This window comes from Mobula hypostoma, chromosome 7, assembly GCF_963921235.1.
Source record: "Mobula hypostoma chromosome 7, sMobHyp1.1, whole genome shotgun sequence".
Lineage (NCBI taxonomy): Eukaryota > Metazoa > Chordata > Chondrichthyes > Myliobatiformes > Myliobatidae > Mobula > Mobula hypostoma.
Genome location: NC_086103.1, coordinates 138,877,256 through 138,903,639, shown reverse-complemented (window position 1 = coordinate 138,903,639; position 26,384 = coordinate 138,877,256). Strand labels below are relative to the sequence as shown.

At 44.1% G+C, this 26,384-nt stretch overlaps 1 protein-coding gene across 9 annotated transcripts in view; it reads left to right on the top strand.

Moving 5' to 3' along the window:
• LOC134349579 (solute carrier family 35 member F2-like) overlaps positions 1-19,290 on the top strand; it is a 108,370-nt gene extending 89,080 nt beyond the window's left edge. For all 9 annotated transcript variants that reach the window (XM_063054117.1, XM_063054114.1, XM_063054115.1 and 6 more), the window contains one exon: positions 17,104-19,290. In XM_063054117.1, coding sequence (XP_062910187.1) covers positions 17,104-17,307 — 204 coding nt within the window. In that variant the 3' untranslated portion in view covers positions 17,308-19,290. The remainder of the gene's footprint in view (positions 1-17,103) is intronic.
• Positions 19,291-26,384: the final 7,094 nt, after the last annotated feature.

The following is a 26,384-nucleotide window of genomic DNA, read 5'->3' as shown; positions in this document are numbered from 1 at the left end:
TTTGACAAGGTGCCGCACATGAGGAGATATGAGCCCATGGAATTACGGGAAAGTTACATACGTGGATACAGCGTTGGCTGACTGGCAGGAAACAAAGAGTGGGAATAAAAGGATCCTATTCTGTTTGGCTGCCGGTTACCAGTGGTGTTCCACAGGGGTCCGTGTTGGGGCTGCTTCATTTTACATTGTACATCAACGATTTGGATTATGGAATAGATGGCTTTGTGGCTAAGTTTGCTGACGATACGAAGATGGGTGGAGGGGCGGGTAGTGCTGAGGAAACGGAGAGTCTGCAGAGAGACTTGGATAGATTGGAAGAATGGGCAAAGAAGTGGCAAATGAAGTACAATGTTGGAAAGTGTATGGTTATGCACTTTGGCAGAAAAAATAAACAGGCAGACTATTATTTAAATGGGGAAAGAATTCAAAGTTCTGAGATGCAATGGGACTTGGGAGTCCTTGTACAGGATACCCTTAAGGTTAACCTCCAGGTTGAGTTGGTAGTGAAGAAGGCGAATGCAATGTTGGCATTCATTTCTAGAGGAATAGAGTATGGGAGCAGGGATGTGATATTGAGGCTCTATAAGGCGCTGGTGAGACCTCACTTGGAGTACGGTGGGCAGTTTTGATCTCCTTATTTAAGAAAGGATGTGCTGATGTTGGAGAGGGTACAGAGAAGATTCACTAGAATGATTCCGGGAATGAGAGGGTTAACATATGAAGAACGTTTGTCTGCTCTTGGACTGTATTCCTTGGAGTTTCGAAGAATGAGGGGAGACCTTATAGAAACATTTTGAATGTTGAAAGGCATGGACAGAGTGGATGTGGCAAAGTTGTTTCCCATGTTGGGGGAGTCTTGTACGAGAGGGCATGACTTAAGGATTGAAGGGTGCCCATTCAAAACAGAAATGCGAAGAAATTTTTTTAGCCAGAGGGTGGTGAATCTATGGAATTTGTTGCCACGGGCAGCAGTGGAGGCCAAGTCACTGGGTGTATTTAAGGCAGAGATTGATAGGTATCTGAGTAGCCAGGGCATCAAAGGTTATGGTGAAAAGGCGCGGGAGTGGGACTAAATGGGAGAATGGATCAGTTTATGATAAAATGGCAGAGCATACTCGATGGGCCGAATGGCCGACTTCTGCTCCTTTGTCTTATGATCTATGGTCTTATTTTTCTTACAAAGCCGGGGTATTAGTTGCAGGCCCACCAGAATACTTACAAACTCTTCTTTAATGTGGATATGTTAGCGACTACACTTATCATTGGATTCTTGTAGGTCATGAGCTTGAGCCACTCTTCAGAAAGTTGTTAATATGCATTCTTTGTTTAAACATTTTTTTCTGGATGCCTAGGTTCTTGGCAAAGCAGTGTTAATGGTTCATCCCTCATTATCCTTGAGAAGGAATGGTGAGTCACCTCCTTGAACCACTGCTGTTCTTTAGCTGAAAGTACTCCCATGGTGTTAATTGGTTAGGGAATTCCAGGATTTAGATTCAGTAGGAGTGAAGGAACAGTGTTACATTTCAAAGCCAAGGCAGTGTATAACTTGGAATGGAATATGCACTTGGTTGTGTTCCATTGTGCCAGCTGTCCTTGTATTTCCAAGGTGGTAGAGGCCATGGATTTTGGAGGTACTGATGAGATAACCTGAAGTAATTGCAATGTATTTTGGATTTTGTAAATGGTACACTTGCTGTAGTTACAGTATGCCAATGGTGAAGGGAATGAATGTACCAGTGTTGAATGGGATGCTCACCAAGTGAGCTCTTTTGTCCTGGAGGATGTTAAGCTTCTTGAGTTTTGGATCCGTGATCATCCAGGCAAGTAGAAAATGTAGGTTAGGCACTTCACGAACAACTCGTAATTAGTCGAAGTTCGCACTTTATTGTCTCTGCACAAACAACAATGTAACTATGTTGACCCCAGGCCAACAACTTAAACATGAATTCCACTGTTCCCTCTATACCAACACTCACTCAGACCACTTCTCCAATTTATAACACCGATATAGGGGATCTCCCGCTGGCCAAATGATTGATCCAGTTTCTCCCAGCCTCTGGCATGGGGGTCTTCCTTGCAATAGTCTCTGGGAGCTTTCACCGCTTTGTATTCGAAGCTCCTGATTTTTATACCTTTTCCTTATCAGTTCAAATGTTGTATTTCAATCTCGTTGGCTCAAGGACATCCGACTGACCTTGATTTCCATTGGATGTAGCCAAGGGCTACACAACTTCGTGCCTTAGGCAACTTCTTTTGTTCTATTCTACTCTGGTTCAAACCAGTCAAACTGGATCACCCAGACACTGGGCTGAGAAAATGAGATTACCTCTGCCAACATGCCAGATGTATACAATACACATCTCAAATGTCCTCTTTCTTTAAGGATCGTGGTTCCCTTCTGCCGTCATCAATGATGCCCTCACCCGCATCTCCTTCATTTCCCGCACTTCGGCCCTCACCCCATCCTCCCACCACCACAACAGGGACAGAGTTCCCCTTGTCCTCACCTACCACCCCACCAGCCTCTGGATCCAGCACATTATCCTCCGCAACTTCCACCACCTTCAACAGGACCCCACCACTAAGCACATCTTTCCCTCTCCACCCCTCTCTGCCTTCCGCAGGGATCGGTTCCTCCACAAGTCCCTGATCCACACGTCCCTCCCCACGGTCTCCCACCCGGCACTTATCCCTGTAAGCATAAGTGCTACACCTGTCCGTACACCTCCTCTCTTGCCACCATTCAGGGCCCCAAACAGTCCTTCCAGGTGAGGCAACACTTCACTTGTGAGTCTGTTGGGGTCATCTATTGCATCCGGTGCTCCCGGTGCGGCCTCCTCTACATCGGTGAAACCCGACGCAGATTGGGGGACCACTTCGTCCGCCAAAAGAGACAGGATCTCCCAGTAGCCACCCACTTCAACTCTGTTTCCCACTCCCATTCGGATATGTCCATACATGGCCTCCTCTACTGCCATGATGAGGCTAAACTCAGGTTGGAGGAGCAACACCTCATATACCGTCTAGGTAGTCTCCAGCCCCTTGGTATGAACATAGAATTCTCCAACTTCTGGTAATTCCCTCCCCCTCTCTTCCCCTATCTCTATGTCACTCTGCCCCCTCTCCCAGCTGCCTATCACCTCCCTCATGGTTCTGCCTCCTTCTACTACCCATTGTGTTTTCCCCTATTCCTTCTTCACCATTCCTGCCTATCACCTCCCTGCCTCCCCTCCCCCACCCCTTTATCTTTCCCCTTACTGGTTTTTCACCTGGAACCTACCGGCCTTCTCCCTCCCACCCTCCCCCCACCTTCTTTATAGGGCCTCTGCCCCTTCCCGCTTCAGTCCTGACGAAGGGTTCCGGCCCGAAACATTGACTGATCGTTTCCACGGATGCGGCCCGATCTGCTGAGTTCCTCCAGCATGTTGCAAGTGTTGCTTTGACCCCAGCATCTGCAGAGTATTTTGTGCTTACAATGAACCGTTTATCTAAAAATGATCTCAGGTTTAGCAGGTCATTAGCAGAAGCTCCTTGTGTCCAGGTTCAATTGCTCTGATTGTTATCCCAGAGCAAGAATCAGTTAATCAAACAGTTCACAAAATGGCAGCCTCCATTCCTTCAAGCACATGGTAAGTTTGTCTACTTCCACTGACTTAGACCCATTCAAGTTTGACATTTTCTTCCATTTTTTAATTCCTTCATGGCCAACAGTTTTAGCAAAGCCAATGACATCACACACAGTCAAAAGTTTCCTTTCACCCCACCTCTGCACTTCAGCTGTTTGGCCAACATTGGTTGATCTTGGTGCAGCACAGTGGAGTAGCACGGTTAGAGTAACGCGATAACAGCACCAGTGACCTGGGTTCAATTCCCGCCACTGTCTGTCAGGAGTTTATACATTTTCTTCTGGGCGTTCCAGTTTTCTCCCACCCTGAGCCGATAGGCTGGCCCTGGATTTATTTCATAATTTACTGGCATAATTTACATATTACTATTTAACTATTTATAGTTCTATTACTATTTATTATTTATGGTGCAACTGTAACGAAAACCAATTTCCCCCAGGATTAATAAAGTATGACTATGACTATGACACCTGCCCCTACACCTCTTCCCTTACTCACCTGCCTATACACCTCCTCCCTCACTACCATTCAGGGCCCCAAACAGTCCTTCCAGGTGAGGCGACACTTCACCTGTGAGTCCGTTGGGGTCATTTATTGTGTCTGGTGCTCCCTGTACATCAGTGAGACCTGATGTAGATTGGGAGACCGTTTCACCAAGCAGCCACGCTTCGTCCACCAGAAGAATTGGGATCTCCCAGTGGCCACCCATTTTAATTTTACTTCCCATTCCTATTCTGATATGTCTATCCATGTCATCCTCTACTGTCACCATGAGGCCACACTCAGGGTGGAGGAACAACACCTTATATTTCATCTGAGTAGTCTTCAACCTCATGCCACAAACATTGATTTCTCAAACTTCCGGTAATGGCCTCCCCCCGCCCACTCCTTCACCAGTTTCCCCTTTTCCTTCACTTACCTTATCTCTTTGCCTGCTCATCACCTCCCTTTTCTCTCTTCCACGGCCTTCTGTCCTCTCGTATTATATTCCCCCCTTCTCCAGCTCTGTATCTCTTTCACCAATCAACTTCTTAGTTCTTTACTTCACCTCTCCCACTCTTGGTTTCTCCTCTCACCTTCCTCCCCTCCCTCACCTCTTAAATCTACCCCTCAGCATTTTTCCCCAGTCTTGCTGAAGGGCCTTGGCCTGAAATGTCAATTGTACTCTTTTCCAGGGATGCTGCCTGTACTGATGAGTTCCTCCAGCATTTTGTGTGTGTTGCTTGGATTTCCTACTTCTACAGATTTTCTCTTGTTTGTTACAGCTAACCTGGCAGATTTAGCCTGGCAGAGAGTAAGCAAAAGCTGAAAATATGATCCTGTACTTCTGGATTAGTTAATTAGAAACAACATTAATCCTTGGTTAGATATCCAAAGTTGAACTTGAACTTGCTACAAAAAAAATACCTTCACATGCAATGGAGATCTTCAGTATTGTCCAATCAAAATATCTGGAAGTTGCAAATGGACTTCCTGCAAATGACTGAAATTGAACCAATCAGACATTCCTTTCTCCTGTTACTTGTTGTGTACAAACTTGTTGCAGAAGAATGTCAAGTAAGTTTTTGGTTTAAAAAAACAATTACAAATTTGTTTATTTAGTAATTTCTCCCAATAAAGTTCTAAGTAACAAATAAGATATCAATTGGAGCTTCAAAAGCCGTTATTTTTCTCTAAAGGAATTCTCCAGAGTATGACTGGGTATGAGTTCATCTTTTTCCATACGAGTTGCTGCTGCTGTTTTGCTTTAAAGAGCATGTTCACTTCAGTAGGTTCATGAACTAGCATTATTTGATAATTATTGGCATTGGGTTTGCGGAGTATCAGAAACAAAACAGGGCTTTGAATGTACTTTACATGTAATTAAGAGCAATTACACTGGAATTCTTTTTCACGGTAGACTTCAAGATGTCAGTAGACACAGTAGATCAGGTGTGTGAAGTTAAGATTTTCTGGGAAGTATGCCTTCATAGATGACCTGCAGAATTTTAGTTCTTTCACCACGATGAAGGGAATGAAATGCTGGCTATGCCAGCAGGCAAGGATATGCATTGTCCCTGAACTGTTCCACCCAGTCTTTAATTTCACCCTTCATAGATCTATTCCTACCAAAAATGTTAAAGTTGACTTAGGGATGAAGGGTGAGTAGCTGTGGGTATTGGTGGAGCTGCCAGCCTGTACTGGCCTTCTACTTTGAAAGTACATAATATCATGATCAAGGATTAACTTCATTTGCCATATACTGTACATTTACATGTATTAGTAACTTGCTATGGTGTGTTGGCACTACATGCGACAAAAAACACCAACTTCTGACAATCATAATGAATAAAGAATTACATCAATTATATTAGTGGTAGCATGTAGAAATTTATTCAAACCCCGTGGAATGTCCTTTGTCAAGGAAATCTCTGTACAAGTTAATAAGCAAGATTAGTTAGGAATTATTCTCTTTTAGTGTTCTAGAGTCATTGCAACCAATCCTCAAAGAACTTAAAGTATAAAGGATCTTGTTATTTATTTATTGAGCATGGAGTAGGCCCTTCCTGGGCCCCAAAGCTGTGCTGCCCAGCAATCCCCTGATTTAAATCTAGCCAATTTACAATGACTAATTAACTGACCAACAGTTACATCTTTGGATTGTGGGAGGAAACCAGAGCACCTGGAGGAAATCCATGTGGTCACGGCGAGAACGTATGAACTCCTTACAGGCAGCGGCAGGAATTGAACCTGGGTAACCTGTACTGCAAAATGTTGTGCTAACCACTACGCTACCGTGCCGCCATCATGTTTTGTAACTCCGAAAACTAATCAAAAGAAAAAGACGGGAGCCGGGAATACTTGTGTACTTAGTTTTGCTTTCGTGAGGCACTCCATATGACATGGTGGTGTGATGACGTATGCCATTCACATACTTCTATCATATAACCCATAACGCTTAATCAAATAATATATTTACGGTATTATCCAATTACTGAAATATTAAATACATTACACACTCTCTGCTTAGCTCTAAACTCCAACTCAGTACAGAATTCATCTCAATTCACAAATGTAACATATTTCTCTCAAATCATCTTATATACACAGTATACTAAATAATACAACTACTATATAGACAACCAGAGCATTGTAAATTTTAAATTGTCCCATTCAGGCCTAAAGATTTAAACGCTGTGGAGGATTTCTTACTCTTCTGGGATAACGTTTTTCCTGACAAGGTTGGGGTGGGGGTGGGGTGGGTTCACTGTGCTTGGCAGGTGAGACTCGTGGCTGTGAAACGATCTCAGGTTCTGGGGCCTATTCCATGGTGCTTGTAGCAGCTGACTCTGGGAGTGCAGGAAGTGGTTCTTACAGCTCTGAACATCTTTCTTCTCGAACAATTAACTCTATTCTCCTTAACTGATCAATGTCTCGCCACCAGGTGACATCAGATGCAATCTCCATTGTGTAGGAAAGCGGTCTAGTTCTGTCCTTAATCTTTCAAAGCAGCCACCTTTGATCTCCTCTGTAGTTCTTTGCCAGGGCTGCTTGTCTAGAAGTGGAACATTGAACCTATTTGTTTGAAGAGCTGTCATTTTCTCTCAGCTGCTTGTCCTGCATACTCCTTCTGAAATGTTCAAAATTTCAGAAGGAGTATGCAGGACAAGCAGCTGAGAGAAAATGACAGCTCTTCAAACAAATAGGTTCAATGTTCCACTTCTAGACAAGCAGCCCTGGCAAATGATTAATGGGACATCTCATCAGCATTTCCATGATTAGGTGTCCTCTTGAATTTGATCTTGTAATTGTGTTCTTCAAGAACCAGAGCCCACCTCTGCATCATGCTGTTGCTGCTGTTTGTGGAGCACCCTTCTGTGGATTGAAAATGGACACCAGGGCTTGATGATCAGTAATGAGGGTAAACTCTCTCCTACAGAAGTACTGGTAAACATCGTACAACCCAAACCAGACTCAAGGTCTCCTTGTCAATCTCTGCATAATTTTTCTCTAGAGCTGTAAGGAAACATGATGCAAAAGTTTTGGGGCATTTATTTCTATCACTCATCACATGTGACATAACTTCACCTTTACCATAAGGCAAGCTTTGGATGATGTGGATCATAATCTGTGATTACAGAGTCGGACATCACCATTTCCTTTACCTTTTGGAAAGCCACCTCAAGCTACTTTGTCCATTACCTTTTCTTCCCAGTCTGTAGTAATGAGTTCAAGGGGTGGAACACAGTAGCCAGGTTTGACAGGAACCTGTTAGGGTAAATGACAAATCCTAAAGGGCCACAACTATGACATGTCCTTTGACCTTGGGTCATCCACCGCTGCTTGAATTTTCTCGGCACACTTGTGTAGATCTTTTGCACCAATGGTGTGACCACAGTAAGTGATGCTTGATTTAAATAATTCACACATGTTGCACCATGCTCTGAGTCCATAATCCTCTAATCTTTTTAACAGTGTCGTGATATGTTGGAGATGTTCCTTTTCATCCTCACTGGTAACAATGATGTCATCCAGGTGACACTGAGTGCCTGGGCGGCCTTGCAACATCTGGTCCATAGCTTTCTGGCAGAGTGCAGGTGCAGATGTTACTCCAGAAATAAGCCAATAATAACGATAAATCTGGTTGTGAGTGCTTAGGATGAGAAACACTTTGGACTCTTCTTCCATCTCCATCTGTAGGTAGGCCTCAGCTAAGTCCACTTTGCTGAAGTACTTTACTCCAGAAAGGTTTGCAAAGATATCCTATATCAGGGCAGAGAGTATTGATCTACTTTCAACACTGGATTGATGGTGACTTTAAAATCACCACAGATCCTGACAGACAGATCCTTCCTGGTTACTGGGACCACTGGCAATGACCACGGGCTCCACTCAAGCTTGAAAAGAATTTCTTCATACTCCATACTATCTAGCTTACCAGCTACTTTATTCCATATGGTATAAAGAACCGGACGGGCTTTGTAAAACTTGTCTGTGGCATTTTCATTTATCATTATGTTACTCTTGATATGTTTGAGTTTTCCAATGCTGTCCTTGAACACTGCTGTGGCATCATCTAGTACCTCCCTTAATTTGCTTTCAGTTGATTCTCTTGTAGTGGACGTGGCATGCAAATGGTGGATGGATCTGTAATCAAGTTGTAGTTGTCTCAGACAGTTATGGTCCCACAATGCTGGCCCTTCTATTTTTACCACATACAAGCCCAATGTGGCTTGTTGGTTGTTTTATTTCACTGTAACAAATGTCATTCTGACAGGAGTTATCTTTTCTCTGGTATAAGTTCTTTGTTGTATATCAGCAGGCTTCAGTTCAGTATCCTTGAAATGCCACTCAAACTCATTTTGTGGAATAACTGAAATAGTTGAGCCAATGTCCAATTCCATTTTAATTAATTTGGTGTTCACTTCTGGTGTAAGCCATATTACTTGTCTCTTGTTAGTATTCACATTTTAAATTTCAAAACTACTCAGTTCTGTGTCATTCTTATCATGATCAGATTTTTCCTCAACAGCATGCAGATTAGTGCTCTTTTTGAAACTACAACTTGACTTTTTACCTTTTTCTCTTCCCTGTACAGTCCATTTATTTTTGCCTGCCTGACGTGCTCTTTCTCTGTGTTCTATTTTGTAGCATTTTCTGCAAGTTTCACCTTTAAACCCACTTTGGTCTAGTGTGTATGAGCTCCTGCCAAAAGGTAACATAATTTGTTTGGCCAGGCTAGTTTCTACTTAGACATTGCAATTTTGTTCACATTTACTTTCATTCCTGACTGCAACTTAATTGCATCTCTGGCTGCTGTTTCCGTTGATACTGAGAGTTCAACTGCTCTTTTAAATGTGAGTTGCAGTTCAGTTAGGCGCTATTTTTGACTGCTTTCTTGTAAAATTCCACAAAGTAAACAATCTCTTAGTGCATCATTAAGCCCATCACTGAACTGACAACGCTCAGACAATTTCGTCAATTCACCCATATAAGCTGAAATGGAATCCCCTTCCTTTTGAATCCACTTATGAAACCTAATGTGTTCTGCAATCAACAATGGTTTTGGTTCTAAATGTTCCTGCATTACATTCATGATAACAGCAAAGCTCATTTTGGTTGCTTTGGTTGGAACAATTAAACTTCTAAGCAAACTGTATAGTTTTCCATCTATTGTACTCAGTAACACTGACACTCGCTTCTGCATTTACTTCAGAATATGAATCAATTTGTTTAGTAAACTTAATCCAGTTATGTTGTGTAATTGTAAGTGTCTATCTTTCTGATGTAGCCAGCCATTTCTGCTTTTTTAATATTTATTGTTATTATCACCTGGTACTCACTGTTTATGAACCCATGAACTTCGTCCTTTTCTACCTTTTTTAAAAAACTCGAACGTCTCTCTCCTCTTCCAAAGAGACACGTGCTGTACTTTTTAAAAATTTTATCGTTTCTTCCCCCTTCTGCCTTCTGAAGAAAAAATCTGCTGTGCTTGAATAGGTAGGTAGTCATCTCAAATTCATTTTAAAACCTCCTCATCACCACTGTTATGTTTGGTGACTCCAGAAACGAATCAAAAGATAAAGATGGGAGCCAGGAATACTTGTGTAGTTAGTTTTTCTTTCGTGAGGCACTCACATATGACGTGATGGTGTGATGACATACGCCATTCACGTACTTCTATCATATAACCCATAATGAATTATGTAAACATACAAAGAATGCCTAATCAAACAAAATATTTTCAAAATTACTCAAATATTATTGAAATATTAAATACAGTACAGGTTTCCCCTTTGTTTTACAGAAAAATGTTGGTGTAGCAGGAAGAAATATTCAATCTCAACAGTTGTGTTTAATCTATTGATTGAAACATATACTATCCTAAGAGATTTTGACAGGGTGGATGTGAAAAGAGTGTTTCATCTGTGGGAGAATAGAGAATAAAGGTTACTGTTTAAGAATAAAGGGTTTTCCGTTTAAGATAGAAATAAAGCAACATTTTCTAAAAGGGAATCATGAGTCTTTGGAACTCTCCTTTGAATAATTTTAAGGCAGCAATTGGAAGATTCTTATATAAGGGGATGAAAAATTATATAAGTGGGAATGCAGAGTTGAAGTTACAGTCAAATCAGCCACAATCTTCATAAAGGACAAAGCAGACGAGAGCCTGAATTGCCAACTCCTGCTCCTGATTTGTACATTTGTGGTTGCACATTCATGAGTTTGTGGGCGAGGTATCTTGTGCTATGCTGAATTTAAGACCACACTCAATTCTCATATATAGCTTTATTTCTCTGGAGGATTGCTATATTTTCTATTCTCTCCCCTGTGCTGGCTGTAACTGTGTCCAGGCCATGAACTGGTAGTTGCAGTGAATACCTTAAGTGGTGGCGTATCCCCATCTCTGCTCTTTTGCTATGCATTGAAGACTTGGTCATCACAACATTGCCTGAAATGGGTGGAGGATTACATTTGAAGGTATTGTCATCTTCTGTGCTGTCAAAGCTGCTAACACGCCAGAGTTGTAACAGCTCCATTTATGGCCTACCCTTTCCCCACTAGGGGTGTGATATGGTACAGAACATCGAACATAGAACAGGAACAGACCAGTTGGCCCACAAAGTTGTTTGCTGTTTAGAAGACACCACGTCTGTCAGTTTATTTTATGAGGAAGAGTTATATTTGAAGAGATGAAAGTCTGCAAGCTGTGAGACATGACACAGAGTCTTTGAAAAATGAAGTGTGAGTTTGTGCAGATACACAAGAATACTGGACAGAAACTGATAGAGATTGTCAATAAGTAGTTGATAACTGTGTGCTGCATGAAATACTATACTGATGTAGATGATCAGAGAAAGTACTAAATGTATTTACTAACCTAGTTTATCATGATGAGCTCACTAAACTCCGAATGGTATTCTATTCTTGTCTTTGAAGATACAAGCCTGGTGTTGACTTCTATGGGTGTTGCTTTTCATTATCTCAATAACAGGTTCCCAGCTTCCTGTGGGAAGAAGTTTCTATCTTGTCTACAGTGCCTTTGAGAAATCTGGGCACCCATTCTGACCTGGGTTCTGCGAAGAGTTCCAGAAAGTTCTCCAAACTACCTTCCCTTTACAAGATGCTAGTTAGTTTTAGTTAGGATAAATATCTTAAGAGTACCCAGGGTACTCTTGAAATTTATCTGATTTGATTCAGCAATAGTTTTTGTATTAAATGATCATAAAGGTGTTAAGTTTTGACAATTTCACAAAGCTAAGAACAATGTTGCAGACTAATGCCCTTTTAAATCTCTAATAACAGCTTTCAGACTATTTTCTTGGATAGATAATTAAACAATGGTACAAAGGTTAATGTCTCTTGGTGGCAATGTATAGAAGGTAGCTATGGAAACACCAAAGAAAAAAATCAAGCCACAACTGTGATTAGCAACCTCCTCTGCAGCTTAACAGACTGCTATAATATTAACCAGTCCACCCATATAAGTAGTTTTTGTATTAAGATTCTCTTTTGAACTCTGCATTTTTTTGTTAAGATTATAATTAAAGGGTAATTCCACAATCTGCAACTACTAAGTGTATCCATGTGTGGGAGGGTAGCTTTGCACATTAGTCACAATAGCTAAACCCTCAGCCATCACTCTTCTTTATCTATATTAAGTATAAAGTTGTTGCATGCTGAGAAATAGTTGGTATTCCAAAACAAAATAATTTCTAGATTTAAGAATTTGGATTGGAATATTATTTGGAGAAAAATCTCATTTCATGCAAGTCTTGGATTTTAGTGAGGAAGTCTTAATTTTCATGCCACTAAGTGGCACGGTCCAGTCTGTGAAGTCCGCATTCACGGTCCGGTCCATCGACCCTTGCTCCAGGTTTTCCTGTCTACCCTGTTTCTGTTCCTGTTGAGCACAAATTTAGGCAGCTGATTCTTGTTGGGGCTGGCTGCATAAGTACCTCCAGAGACCAGGGCGAGGCTGCTGGATTTTTCTTGTCCTTACTCCTTGTATCCCTTCCCCGCCTTCTGTTTCCTTGCCTGAAGCCCTGCCTTGTCTTTCCAGTAACTCTCGCCTTGCCTGAAGTTCTTGTCTCACCTTGCATTGCCTGAAGCCTTGCCTTGTCTTGCTGGTAACTCTCGCCTCATCTCGCCTGCAGTCTTGTCCTGGAGCCACCCTGTACCTAGCTCCCTTCCTGTCCCTTGCCTCTGCCGGGTAAGTCAGGCTGTCTTGCCGTTACCCTGCAGTTGGTTCTGTCCCTTGCCTCCATCGGGTGGAGTACCGCGCCCTGCCCTGCCCAGGAGGAGCTTCAAGACCCCAAGCCTCGAGCCTCGCCCCAAGCCAAGCTTCAAGACCCCTACCCTCAAGTCTCTAGTCTCAAGTCTCTGGTCTCCGGCCTCGCCTCAAGTCTCTGGTCTCAAGTCTCGCCTCAAGTCTCCAGCCTCAAGCCTGAAGACTCCGGCCTTGTCCTACCTGCCAGCCGTCATGTCCTTGCCTAGTTCTGGGGTCTGAGCCAGAGGCAAGACCCAGGTTCTGGGTCCTTGTCCAGTCTCTGGCTCGGAGTCCAAGCCCTGGCTCTTAGCTCTCTTGTCCAGTCCTGTTCCGGGTTCCCGGTTTTTGGTATCATGTCCTAGCCCTCACCCTGTATCCTAGTCCTGTCCCTATTACTTCAGTGTCTGTGTCTTGCACTTGGGTCCGTTCCCAGCCACCCCCTTATGACACTAAGTTGAAAAATGGGTGGTTTCAGATTTTTGTGGAACTTAAGTCAAAGTATCATGGAAAATGTATGATGCAGAAGGAGGCCATTTCAGGCACTGGGTCTGGCTGGCCCATGTATCACATGCCATCTCTCAGCACAGGTTCATTGCCCTGCAGACCACTGTTTTTCAAAAAAACATTTGGCATTTCTAAACTGTGATGGGATTTTCTATTCCTATCATTCTTTCAGGCCATGAGTTTGGTTCCTCTCGTCCTCATCTTCTCTCTGATCTTTCTACTATTTTACTTAAATCCATGTATCCCTGTGCTTAGGGAAATTAGTGTTTTCTGCAAATTCCATGCACACATACACTCTATTTGGTACAGTACTTCCTAGTGCCACTGAGTGTATGTTCATGGTCTACTGGTTCTGTAGGCCATCTATTTCAAGGTTCAACATGTTGTATGTTCAGAGATGCTCTTCTGCACACCAGTTTTGTAACATGTGGTTACTTGAGTTACTGTTGCCTTCCTGTCAGCTTGAACCAGTCTGAGCATTCTGCTCTGACCTCTCTCATTAATAAGGCTTTTTCACCCACAGAATTGCCACTCACTGGATTTTCTTTTCGTCTTGTTCTTTGAACTATTTTCTGTAAAATCTAGAGACTATTGTGCATGAAAATCCCAGGAGATCAGCAGTTTTTGAGATACTCAAACCACCCAATCTGGCACCAACAATCATTCCATGGCAAAGTCAAATTTCTTCCCCATTCTGATATTTGGTCTGAACAACAGCTGAACCTATTGATCATGTCTGCATGCTTTTATACATTGAGTTGCTGTCATGTGATGTCATAAGGGGGTGGGCGCTGGGAGCGGACCCAAATGCAAGACACAGACACTGACGTACTAGGAACAGGACTAGGACTAGAGTTAAGCATGCAAGGGAGGTGGGGAAGAAAGGGCGCTGGACATGACACAGGTCCTGGACAAGACAAAGGTACAGGGCCTGGGCTAGGACTCGAGTAGGATAGCAGAACCAGGACATGGAACTGGGAACTAGGAGCCTGGGCTTGGACTACGAGCCAGAGACTGGACAAGGACCCAAAACCTGGGTCTTGACTCAGGCTCGGACCCCAGAACTAGGTGAGGACATGACAAGGCTACAGGATGTGGCGTGGCAACAGGACGGATCAAGAGACTCCAGGACGGGACGAGGGAACTCCAGCCCAGGATGAGGAATCTCCAGCACCGGACTGGGCAAAGTACACCTGGGCTGGGCGAGGCACATGGACAAGACGAGAACACAAAGCTGTGGCTAGGACAGGACAAGGTTCTTGGATGAGGCTAGGACTGGACGAGACCCTGAAGCCTTTACTTTGTCGAGGGAGAGACAGGAACGCAGAGCCCTGGTCGAGGGAGAGACGGGAACGCAGAGCCTCGGCCGAGGGAGAGACGGGAACGCAGAGCCCTGGCCGAGGGAGAGAGGGGAACGCAGAGCCCTGGCCGAGGGAGAGAGGGGAACGCAGAGCCCTGGCCGAGGGAGAGAGACAGGAATGCAGAGCCTCGGCCGAGGGAGAGCGAGGAACGCAGAGCCTTGGCCAAGAGACGGGCAGGAACACAGAGCCCTGGTCGAGGGAGAGACAGGAACGCAGAGCCCTGGCCGAGGGACAGATAGGAAGGCAGAGCCCCGGCCGAGGGAGAGACAGGAACGCAAAGCCCCGGCCGAGGGAGAGACAGGAAGGCAGAGCCCTGTTCGAGGGAGAGGCAGGAATGCAGAGCCCTGGTCGAGGGAGAGGCAGGAATGCAGAGCCCTGGTCGAGGGAGAGGCAGGAATGCAGAGCCCTGGTCGAGGGAGAGGCAGGAACATGGAACACAGAGCCGGGACCCCTCCTTGGAAACAGGACATAGGGCCGGGACTCATTACACGGAATGCAGAATACAACAAGACGGTTTCTAACACAAGGTAATGGCAGACAGCTGGACCTACCTAGTGAAGGTGTGGACACAGACAGTTCCCAACACTAGGTAGCAGCAAATGGCCAGACCTACCTAGCGAAGGCAAGGACACAAAGACAGATCCCAACACTAGGTAGCGGCAAATGGCCAGACCTACCGAGTGAAGGTGTGGACACGGAGACAGTTCAAAACAACAATAGACAGTTCCTTATATTGCTCCAGCAGTTGAACTTGACAGCAGTGCAGGCAAGGGTTACAGGCAAGGCAAGGCAAGTGTTACAGGCGAGGCAAGGCAAGTGTTACAGGCGAGGCAAGGCAAGGCTTCAGATGAGGCGAGGCAAGCCAAGGCAAGGCAAGGCAAGGCTAGGCATCAGATGCTGGTTGCAGAGCAAGACTTCAGGAGGAAGGGGCAGAGAAGAGATTCAGGCAGAGGGTAGGAACAATCCAGCAGCCTGAGGCTGAATCCTGATGCTATTTATGAAGCCAGCCCAAACGAGAATCAGCTGCCTCAACAGAAACTGGGGGAAACCGCAAAACCTGGAATAAAGAACATGGACTGGACTGTCAACCGGAATGCGGATTTCACAGACTGGACCATGACATGTGATTGGTTATGAGATATTTGCATTATTGAGCAGGTGTACAGGAGTACAAAATAAAGTGGTCACTGAGCGTAATTTGATATATCTTCATTGTCTCCCCTCAGCCTTTATTGTTCAAATTTATCCAATCTTTCTCACAGCTACAGTTTTCCACTCCTGGCAGCATCCTTGTAACTTTCCTCTCACCCTCTCCAGAGCAAAGGCACCACTTGTGCTTGGTGACCAGAATTGTGTGCAGCACTCATCAGATGCCTTTCGATCAAGTTAGACACCACTGTCAGCATTAGAACAATAGAATTTAAATAATCAGTCCTTTCTAAATGAATTTTTTTTGCTAACTTTTTATCCCTTCCTTCCCTTTTAAACAAAGCGACAATTTTAGTGATGCTCTGGCACTACCTCTGTAGTTTGGGTGAATTGTAGTCACAGCTGCTGCCTTCTTTCTCCTTGCTTCAATCAACAGCCTGACAGGGGTAGCGAAACTTTGGCACACATTCCCAAGATGACACATGCCAAAAGTATTGTTGGCACCACGGAATGCAATGCTGCTTCTCGATTCTTTAAACCCCACACCCATAATGGAAGATACATAATGAATTTTACAACCCAAGCCCAGTGAGATGTTTTCACAGGAAATGTCTCACGCCAGCTTGGTGCCAGTTGCGAGAACACCTGATGTTGGATGATATGTTTTGAAATCTCTCATACCTGGTGTACACATCAGTAATTAGGTAGTAAATGGTTACAATAGTGATATTATTTAGAAATGAAGCTATCTTTCTTTTGTATTTTTAGAAGATTAATATTAGTAGTTTTTGAATAGGTTTTCTGGATGCTTCATTTATTTCAATCTGTCTGTTATACTGTTATTAATAGTAAAAAAGAATACATGTAAATAAATAATAGAATTCATCCTTTCTCATTAAAAGCACAATTATTGTTAATAATTCATTAGTCGATGATAATTTCTGTTCAAAATTACCATGGAACACAAAAGAGTTTCTTAGAAGATTATCGGCAATTTTGGCATATGCCATCAAGAAGGTTTGCTACCCCTAGCCTAGAATATATTTCATCTACTCTGGTGATTTCTTACTTTCAAATATGATAAACCCCTTAATACTTTCCCTCTTTTTCCTATCAGGTGTATGTCTATCCTATATTTGAATATTATTCAACATTAAAGTGAATTGCAGTAAAAAAAATCTTAATACTTTTTCCTTTCAATTGTTATCATTAGTTTTCAGTTCTGTATATCCTGGCTTTTGTGCTCATTATGGTTGGATTTATCATCTACAACTCAACTCCATCACATACAACTGGACTCCAGAGTCAACAGCAAGCTGCACTTGAAGGCTTTGACAACCCTGTCCCAGTGACTGATGTCAATACCCAAGAAATCAGCAGCTATTCTGCACCTGCAGAAACACCCAACCAGAACTGATGTTCAGCATAAAGGATCCTTAATTACTTCTTAAAACTTTCCTTTGTGTTATAAATTCTTTTTGTTTCTTTCTATCTGATGAAATAATATAATTCTTCATCAATAAGCACATTTCTGTTTAACAATGAGTTTATTATAAATTTGCATTACCCAAGTTTCAAGGGCAAATGTTGGGCTTCAGAAATTTCTTTAACCACAACCTTTCCAGGTAAATATTTCTCCTCCTGATTAGCTGGATTGAGATGTTTCAGCACTGATTGTAGTTTAGATAGCATGAGTGCTTATCTTAAAGTGATTCACTTTAGGATTTCAAGTTAACTCAGGGGGGAGAAATAGTGCTGTGCAGACAAGGCTTGGTAGTTCATTATCTACACTACAGACATTGTGAGATAGTACAATCCAGATTAGGAGTGTAGTGAATGCAGGCAGAGTCAGAATCCAAATTGGAATCAGATTTATTGTTGGCATATAAATGTGAAATTTGATGTTTTGCAGCAGCAGTGCAGTGCATGGACAGTTCTCTAGGCATGGGCAGCTGTGGTGGTCAAAGCAATCTAACACACCAGCAACTTGATGACAGTCTATTTAATGGGGAATATGATGTTTGAGCTATAAAGTAAACCTGGTGATTAAATGCAGAATATTTGTCAGAGGAGACAGGCCAAATTATGCATATGTCATCTACGTAAACAAATCAAAGAAAAATTCTACCACTGAATGAGGGAATGTGATGTCATACCATGACATTAAAGAGGAAATTGAAATATCTAAAATGTTTGCAATGAAAATGATTAATATTAACAAAGGGTATAGCAAGAGAGACATAAAGGCTAAGTCTTCCCCAAGTCATGGATTCACAGTGCTGACTCTTTCGCCAGACGGTGGTGAATCTGTGCAGTTTATTGCCACAGATGGTCGTGGAAGGCAAATTATTGGGTATACTTACAGAGGAGCTTGACAGGTTCCCGATTAGTAAGGGTGTCAAAGGTTACGGGGAGAAGACAGGAGAATAGGCTTGAGAGGGATAATATATCAGCCTTGATGGAATAGCAGAGCAAACTCAATAGTCCAAATGGCCTAATTTTACTCCTATGGCTTATGGACTCATGTGCAAGACAGTAAAGTCTGGGTGTATATGTCCAGCTCCTGGTCAGTGAATGAAATAGGTATTGTGACACGATGTCAAAGGAAATCTATAACTTACTGAAATGTCTCAAAGAACAGCAATGAGGCTGAGAAACAAGTGTGTGGAAAATAAAGTGTCAATTTGGCTGGATAATTAGATCAGAATCATGTGCAGTAACCTTCTGGACCAGCCTTCCACGTGGAACCTTGTCAAAGCAACACTAAAATCCACAGAGTGAAAACATAGATCCCACCTTCATTCAACTTCTTGGGTACCTCCGATTTGTGAGACATGATCTCCTCTGTAAAAAATAATGCTGATCCCTCCCACTCACTCCCTGACTTTCAGAGGGAATGTGAATCTTGTCCAGGGAACCTTCCCCAGTAACTTTCCTACAACTGATGTAAGACTCACTGGCCCATAGTTTCCAGGCTTATCTCTGCTGTCCTAATTGAAATTTACAGGTTTAATAGTTCTGGTTGTATTACTACTGTAGATCCTTCTTTTCAATAGATTGAAATTTCAGTTTGAGCACAAAGAGATTTCTATCATCATGTGACAAGAATGTAAAAATGTCTTAATAAAACAAATAAATCATCTTTTATGTGGTTGAGAGGATATAGTGAAGCTCCAAATTTTTTTTGGTAGATTTCTAATTCTAATGAATTCTATGTACAGTAATGTCAAGTTTAAATGCTAAATGTATTTCAAAAAATGTATTTCCCCTAGGGGGCATTATAACATCAATTCAAATGTATATCATTGTGTCATCAACACAGGGAAGCAGAACAGAATACAAAATATGCTGAAAGATTCTTTCTTTCTTTAACCCACTTAATCTAAGGTATGGCTCAAAATAGGTGTTAAATGTGTTCAGATTTCCATCAGATTTTCAGAAAATGTAGTTTTCATTTCAAAAACAGAAAACAGTCAAGAAATATTTTTAATGCAAGAGATGCTGGAAATCCAGAGTAAGACGCACAAAATGGTGGAGGAGCTCAGCAGGTCAGATAGCATTCATGTTTGAGGCTGAGGCTTCAACAAGACCGGAAAGGAAGGGGAGGGGAAGGAATACAGATGGTCAGGTGATAGGTGAATACAGGTGAGGGGGAAGGGAGAAGGTGGGGGAGGGGAAGGAATACAGACTGCCAGGTGATAGGTGAATCCAGGTGAGGGGGAAGGGAGGAAGGTGGGGGAGAGGAAGGAATACATACTGCCAGGTGATAGGTGAATCCAGGTGAGGGGGAAGGGAGGAAGGTGGGGGAGGGGAAGGAATACAGACTATCAGGTGATAGGTGAATCCAGATGAGGGGGAAGGGAGGAAGGTGGGGGAGGGGAAGGAATACAGACTGCCAGGTGATAGGTGAATCCAGGTGAGGGGGAAGGGAGGAAGATGGGGGAGGGGAAGGAATACAGACTGCCAGGTGATAGGTGAATCCAGGTGAGGGGGAAGGGAGGAAGATGGGGGAGGGGAAAGAATACAGACTGCCAGGTGATAGGTGAATCCAGGTGAGGGGGAAGGGAGGAAGGTGGGGGAGGGGAAGGAATACAGACTGTCAGGTGATAGGTGAATCCAGGTGAGGGGGAGGAATACAGACTGTCAGGTGATAGGTGAATCCAGGTGAGGGGGATGGAGGAAGGTGGGGGAGGGGAAGGAATACAGACTGTCAGGTGATAGGTGAATCCAGGTGAGGGGGAAGGGAGGAAGGTGGGGGAGGGGAAGGAATACAGACTGCCAGGTGATAGGTGAATCCAGGTGAGGGGGAAGGGAGGAAGGTGGGGGAGGGGAAAGAATACAGACTGCCAGGTGATAGGTGAATCCAGTTGAGGGGGAAGGGAGGAAGGTGGAGGAGGGGATGGAATACAGACTGCCAGGTGATAGGTGAATCCAGGTGAGGGGGAAGGGAGGAAGGTGGGGGAGGGGAAGGAATACAGACTGTCAGGTGATAGGTGAATCCAGGTGAGGGGGAGGAATACAAACTGTCAGGTGATAGGTGAATCCAGGTGAGGGGGATGGAGGAAGGTGGGGGAGGGGAAGGAATACAGACTGTCAGGTGATAGGTGAATCCAGGTGAGGGGGAAGGGAGGAAGGTGGGGGAGGGGAAAGAATACAGACTGCCAGGTGATAGGTGAATCCAGGTGAGGGGGAAGGGAGGAAGATGGGGGAGGGGAAGGAATAAAGACTGCCAGGTGATAGGTGAATCCAGGTGAGGGGGAAGGGAGGAAGATGGGGGAGGGAAGGAATACAGACTGCCAGGTGATGGGTGAATCCAGGTGAGGAGGAAGGGAGGAAGGTGAGGGAGGGGAAGGAATACAGACTGCCAGGTGATAGGTGAATCCAGGTGAGGGGGAAGGGAGGAAGGTGAGGGAGGGGAAGGAATACAGACTGCCAGGTGATAGGTGAATCCAGGTGAGGGGGAAGGGAGGAAGGTGGGGGAGGGGAAGGAATACAGACTGCCAGGTGATAGGTGAATCCAGGTGAGGGGGAGGGGAAGGAATAAAGACTGCCAGGTGATAGGTGAATCCAGGTGAGGGGGAAGGGAGGAAGATGGGGGAGGGGAAGGAATACAGACTGCCAGGTGATAGGTGAATCCAGGTGAGGGGGAAGGGAGGAAGGTGGGGGAGGGGAAGGAATACAGACTGCCAGGTGATAGGTGAATCCAGGTGAGGGGGAAGGGAGGAAGGTGGGGGAGGGGAAGGAATAAAGACTGCCAGGTGAGGGGGAAGGGAGGAAGGTGGTGGAGGGGAAGGAATACAGACTGCCAGGTGATAGGTGAATCCAGGTGAGGGGGAAGGGAGGAAGGTGGGGGAGGGGAAGGAATACAGACTGCCAGGTGATGGGTGAATCCAGGTGAGGGGGAGGGGAGGAAGGTGGGGGAGGGGAAGGAATACAGTCTGCCAGGTGATGGGTGAATCCAGGTGAGGGGGAAGGGAGGAAGGTGGGGGAGGGGAAGGAATACAGTCTGCCAGGTGATGGGTGAATCAAGGTGAGGGGGAGGGGAAGGAATACAGACTGTCAGGTGATAGGTGAATCCAGGTGAGGGGGAGGGGAAGAGGGTGGGGGAGGGGAAGGAATACAGACTGTCAGGTGATAGGTGAATCCAGGTGAGGGGGATGGAGGAAGGTGGGGGAGGGGAAGGAATACAGACTGCCAGGTGATAGGTGAATCCAGGTGAGGGGGAAGGGAGGAAGGTGGGGGAGGGGAAGGAATACAGACTGCCAGGTGATAGGTGAATCCAGGTGAGGGGGAAGGGAGGAAGGTGGTGGAGGAGAAGGAATACAGACTGCCAGGTGATAGGTGAATCCAGGTGAGGGGGAAGGGAGGAAGGTGGGGGAGGGGAAGGAATACAGACTGCCAGGTGATAGGTGAATCCAGATGAGGGGGAAGGGAGGAAGGTGGGGGAGGGGAAGGAATACAGACTGCCAGGTGAGGGGGAAAGGAGGAAGGTGGGGGAAGGGATGAAGTGAGAAGCTGGGAGGTGATAGGTGGAAAAAGCAAAGGGCCGAAGAAGAAGTAATCTGATAGGACAGGAGAGCAAATCATGGAAAAAAGGAAGAAGGAGGGACACCAGAGGGAGGTGGGAGGCAGGTTGATGAGAAATGAAGGGTAAGATGGGAGTCAGGATGGGGAATGGAAAAAGAGAGAAAGTGGAGGAGGGGAGAAATGACCAGATGTTAGAGAAATGGATGTTCATGCTGTCAGTTTGGAGGCTACCCAAATGGAATATGAAATGTTGCTCCTCCATTCCAGATGGAATGTATTTTTCTTGTATTTCTCCATTAAGGAACATTTGTTGATTCAGTGTCTTTTTTTTTAACAGTTGTTTGTGTTAATCACAGTCAATAGCAGGCAATAGCTTCCTGCAAACATCTTGTTTTAGTTATTGTAAACATTCTTATCCTTTTACCTGTGAGATTATTTTATGTGCACTGAAGCTTGAAATAGCAACCTGAGCTAACACAATCATAGATTCAAACTATTGCTCACTGCAGACTGGTGTTATACTGTTTCTGAGAAATCCATTTTCTTTACTGCTACAAAAGCCAATCCATTATCTGGAATCTGTAGACAGTGGCAAAGTATTGCAGGTGAAGAAATGACTACAATGAATCCTGAGTGGTCCCCAGTTTTTCTGGTGCAACATTCCTACAAATCACAGAAACTTAAGACAATAAACTTGATTTTTACTTGATTTGATGTATTTAGACTCCCAGAAGGCCTTTGGTAAATTCTACGCAAGAAATTAGTGAACAAAATTAGAACCAGTGCATTGGTGCGAATTGACGATTGGTTAAAGGGAGAAAATAAACAATTAGGAAAGCTGGGGAACTGTGATCAGTGGGTTGCTATGGAGATCAGTTCTCAATGATTTGAATGAGGGAGGAATTCAAGGGAAATACTGGTTTATTGATGACACAAAGCTAGGTGGCAGTATTGGCTATGGGAGGATGCTGAATATCTGTGGGGCAATATAAATCTGCAAAATGATTGGCCAACAAGGTGGCTGATAGAATATAATGTAGAAAATGTGAATCTTTTTCATTTTAGTAAGGAAAATAGAAAGGAAGAGAATATTTCAAAAGGATTGATATTGAAACATGTTTGTGTTTGAATTCCCTTACAAATGAACAATTGAAAATTAACATACGGGTTCATCAAGTAACAAAGAAATCAAATGGCATGCTGGCCTTTATTGTGAAAGAATTTGTGTGCAAGACTCCATGGAGTTCTCTTTAGACTGCATCTGGAATATTCTGTACTGGTCTTCTAATGGAATTCAAATTGACCTTACAGGCAGATGAAACCACTCCAGGTTTTCCAGGCTTGTCCAGAAGAAATCACTTACCTTCCAGTCCAGCTAAATCTATTCCGGGTATTCCAGGCCTGTTGTTAAGCAGTCACTTACCTTCCAGTCCAGGTGGCTCCACTCCAGGAGTTCCAAGACTGACCAAATGCAGCCACTTACCTCAGAAGCATGGTAAGAAGGCCGGGCTGTTGATGAGAATGAAACAGCATGGGTTCTCGTGTCCCTCCCTAGCACCCTACTGGTCACCGACAGCAAAGTTGATGAGCTAAGAGTAAGAATGGCCTACAAAGAGAACTGAAAGATTGATGTCTCACCGAAGCATGGATTACATGTTTCATCTGACTGCGCCATACAACCCAAGGGCTTCACAATTCACCTGATGAACTGTATAGCATCCTTGGGCAAAGTTAGAGGTGGAGTGTTCAGTAGTTATGGTGCTGGTGAATTCCTGATCACCCAGGCTGGAATATCTAACAATGAAGGGTTGCCTATATTACCTACCATGAGAGGTCGCTTCAGCTATCATGAGAGCAGCCTACTCCCGAACCCAGTCAGACGTGAAGCCTGTAGTCAGTGGACTCTGTGGTCAACATCCTTGAAGCAGGACCCTGATAATCTGAGGCCTTGTCCATCGTTGCCAGTGACCTCAACCAGGCTAACCTCGAGTGTGTGTTACCAAAATAATATCACCAGGGGCCCAAACACCCTTAGCCATTGCTACATCACCATCAAAAATGCATTCTGAACTATCCCCTGATAATAAATTGGACCACCAGGCTGTGCTTCTTCACCCTGCATACAAACAGAAACAGAAATGTGATGATCCAGTGCAGAAAGTTACTGCTTCAGGGTACCTGCTTTGAGTCGGTAGAATTGGTCCATGTACATACACTCAGCCTCAGCCTGAATGAATATGCCACTATTGTCATGGACTTTTACAAGCAGTTATATTGAGGACTGTGAGGCAAAGAGGACAATATGGGTGCTCCAAAACCGGAAACCATGGATGAGCCAGGAGATCTACTTCCTACTGAAGTCTAGAACTGCAGGGTAGAAATCAGGTGACCCTGAACCTCACAAAAAACGGAGCCACAACCTCTGTAAGGCTATCAGGAATGCCAAGAGATAATACCAGTCCAAAATTGAGCTCCAGAGTAGCCACCAATTATGGCAGGGCTTGCATGCTATACGAGCTACAAGACTAAGTCAAGCAACATTGCTGGCAACAATGCATTCCATGCATATTTTGAACAGGAGGGGATTGGAATATCACCAACCACCCCAACAGCCTCCAATTCATCTGTACCCACAGTCACTGTTGTAGATATAAGATCGGTCGTCCAGAAGTGTGTTCAGCCTTCAATACTATAATTTTAACCAAACTCATCTCCTAACTAGTAGACCCAGGACTTAAGTATCCCCCTTTGCAGTTGGATTCTTGGCGTTCTGACCAGCAGGTCACAATCAGTAAAGGTAACCAACAACATCTCTGCTACAATTACCCTCAACACTGGTGCACCACAAGGCTGTGTCCTCAGCCCCCTACACTACTCCCTGGACACTCATCATTGTGTGGCCAATTCTGCTCTAACTCCATCTACAAGTTTGCAGATGATGCCACCATAACGGGCTGTATCTGCAATAACGATGGGGCAAAGTACAGGAGGGAGGGAGGGAGAGCCTAGTAACATGATGTCATGCCCTCCAAGGTCAGCAGAACAAAAGATCTGGTCATTGACTTCAGGAAGGGGGTGCAGTGCACATGCTCCGGTCTACAACAGTGCCAAGGTTGGGAGGGATGAGAACTTCAAGTTCTTAGGAGTGAACATAATTAATAGCCTGCAGAGATTCAACTACAGTACATAACACCTTACCATCACCTCAAATTCCTCAGGAGGCTAAAGAAATTTGGCATGCTCCCTTTGATCCTCATCAATTTCTATTGATGCCTCCTAGAAAACATCCAGTCTAGATATATTACAGCTTGGTATGGCATCTGCTGTACCTGTGACTGCAAGAAACTGCAGAAAGTGTGGACACAGCTCAGTACATCACAGAAACTAGCCTGCCCTCCATAGACTCCTGCTGTCTCAGTAAAGTGGCCAGCGTACTCAAAGGCCCACCCAGCACAGCTATCCTCTTTTATCTACTCTCCCATCAGGCAGAGAAACGAAAGCTGGAGAGCATGTACCATCAAGCTCAAGGACAGCTTTTCTCCTGTTGTCGTAAGAATATTGAACAGTTCCATAGTTGATAAAATGGACTATTGACCTCACAATCTACCTTATTATGACCTTGCACCTTATTGTTTGCTTGCAGTACACTTTCTCTGTAACAGTAACACTTTATTCTGCATTCTGTTATTGTTTAACCTTGTCATACCTCAATGCGCTGTTGTAAATGATCTGTGTAAATGGTATGCAAGACAAGTTTTTCATTTTACATTTGACAACAATAATCCAATTTACCAATTTCTCATATACTGGTCCTGGCTCTTTGTTGTAGTAACAATAGAGCGAGTAGTGAAAAGGTTCAAGTCAAGTTCAAGCGCATCGTTATTCAACTATGCATGTGTGTACAGCTACGTGAAAAATTGCTCCTCTGGGGCAGTATGCAAAACACAATACATATAGTCACATGCAGCACACCTTGTTATGATACAACACATATACATCTAGTGGCCACTTCATTAGGTACAGAGTGGAACCTGGCATGGTCTTCTGCTGCTGTAGCCCATCCACTTCACGTTTCAACATCTTGTGCATTCAGCTGTAATAGGTGACAGCATGGTATGAGGGCTTAGGCCATGCAGCTCATCTGCTGTAGGTCTCGCTAATGAACCAAACTACAGAATTTTGTATTAACAATGTCCAAAAGGGTCTGGCGATCATAAGACAAACATTTACATCATTTGCTGGATCCGGAGAGGCTGCTGCGACTAAATGCACCAGCATCTTCCTGGATTTACCAGAGTGAAGCCTGCAATGGCTGGTTTACCCAGTGGGGTTTTCCCACTTTCTCTTCAGTTAAAACAACCCAAAGGTGAATTCATTAAAGCACAGAAAAGTAATAGTAGTTGATGTTATGCATTTCATTATGTTTGTCTATGGTAGTGGTTCACCAGCAGTCAATTAACAGTTGGA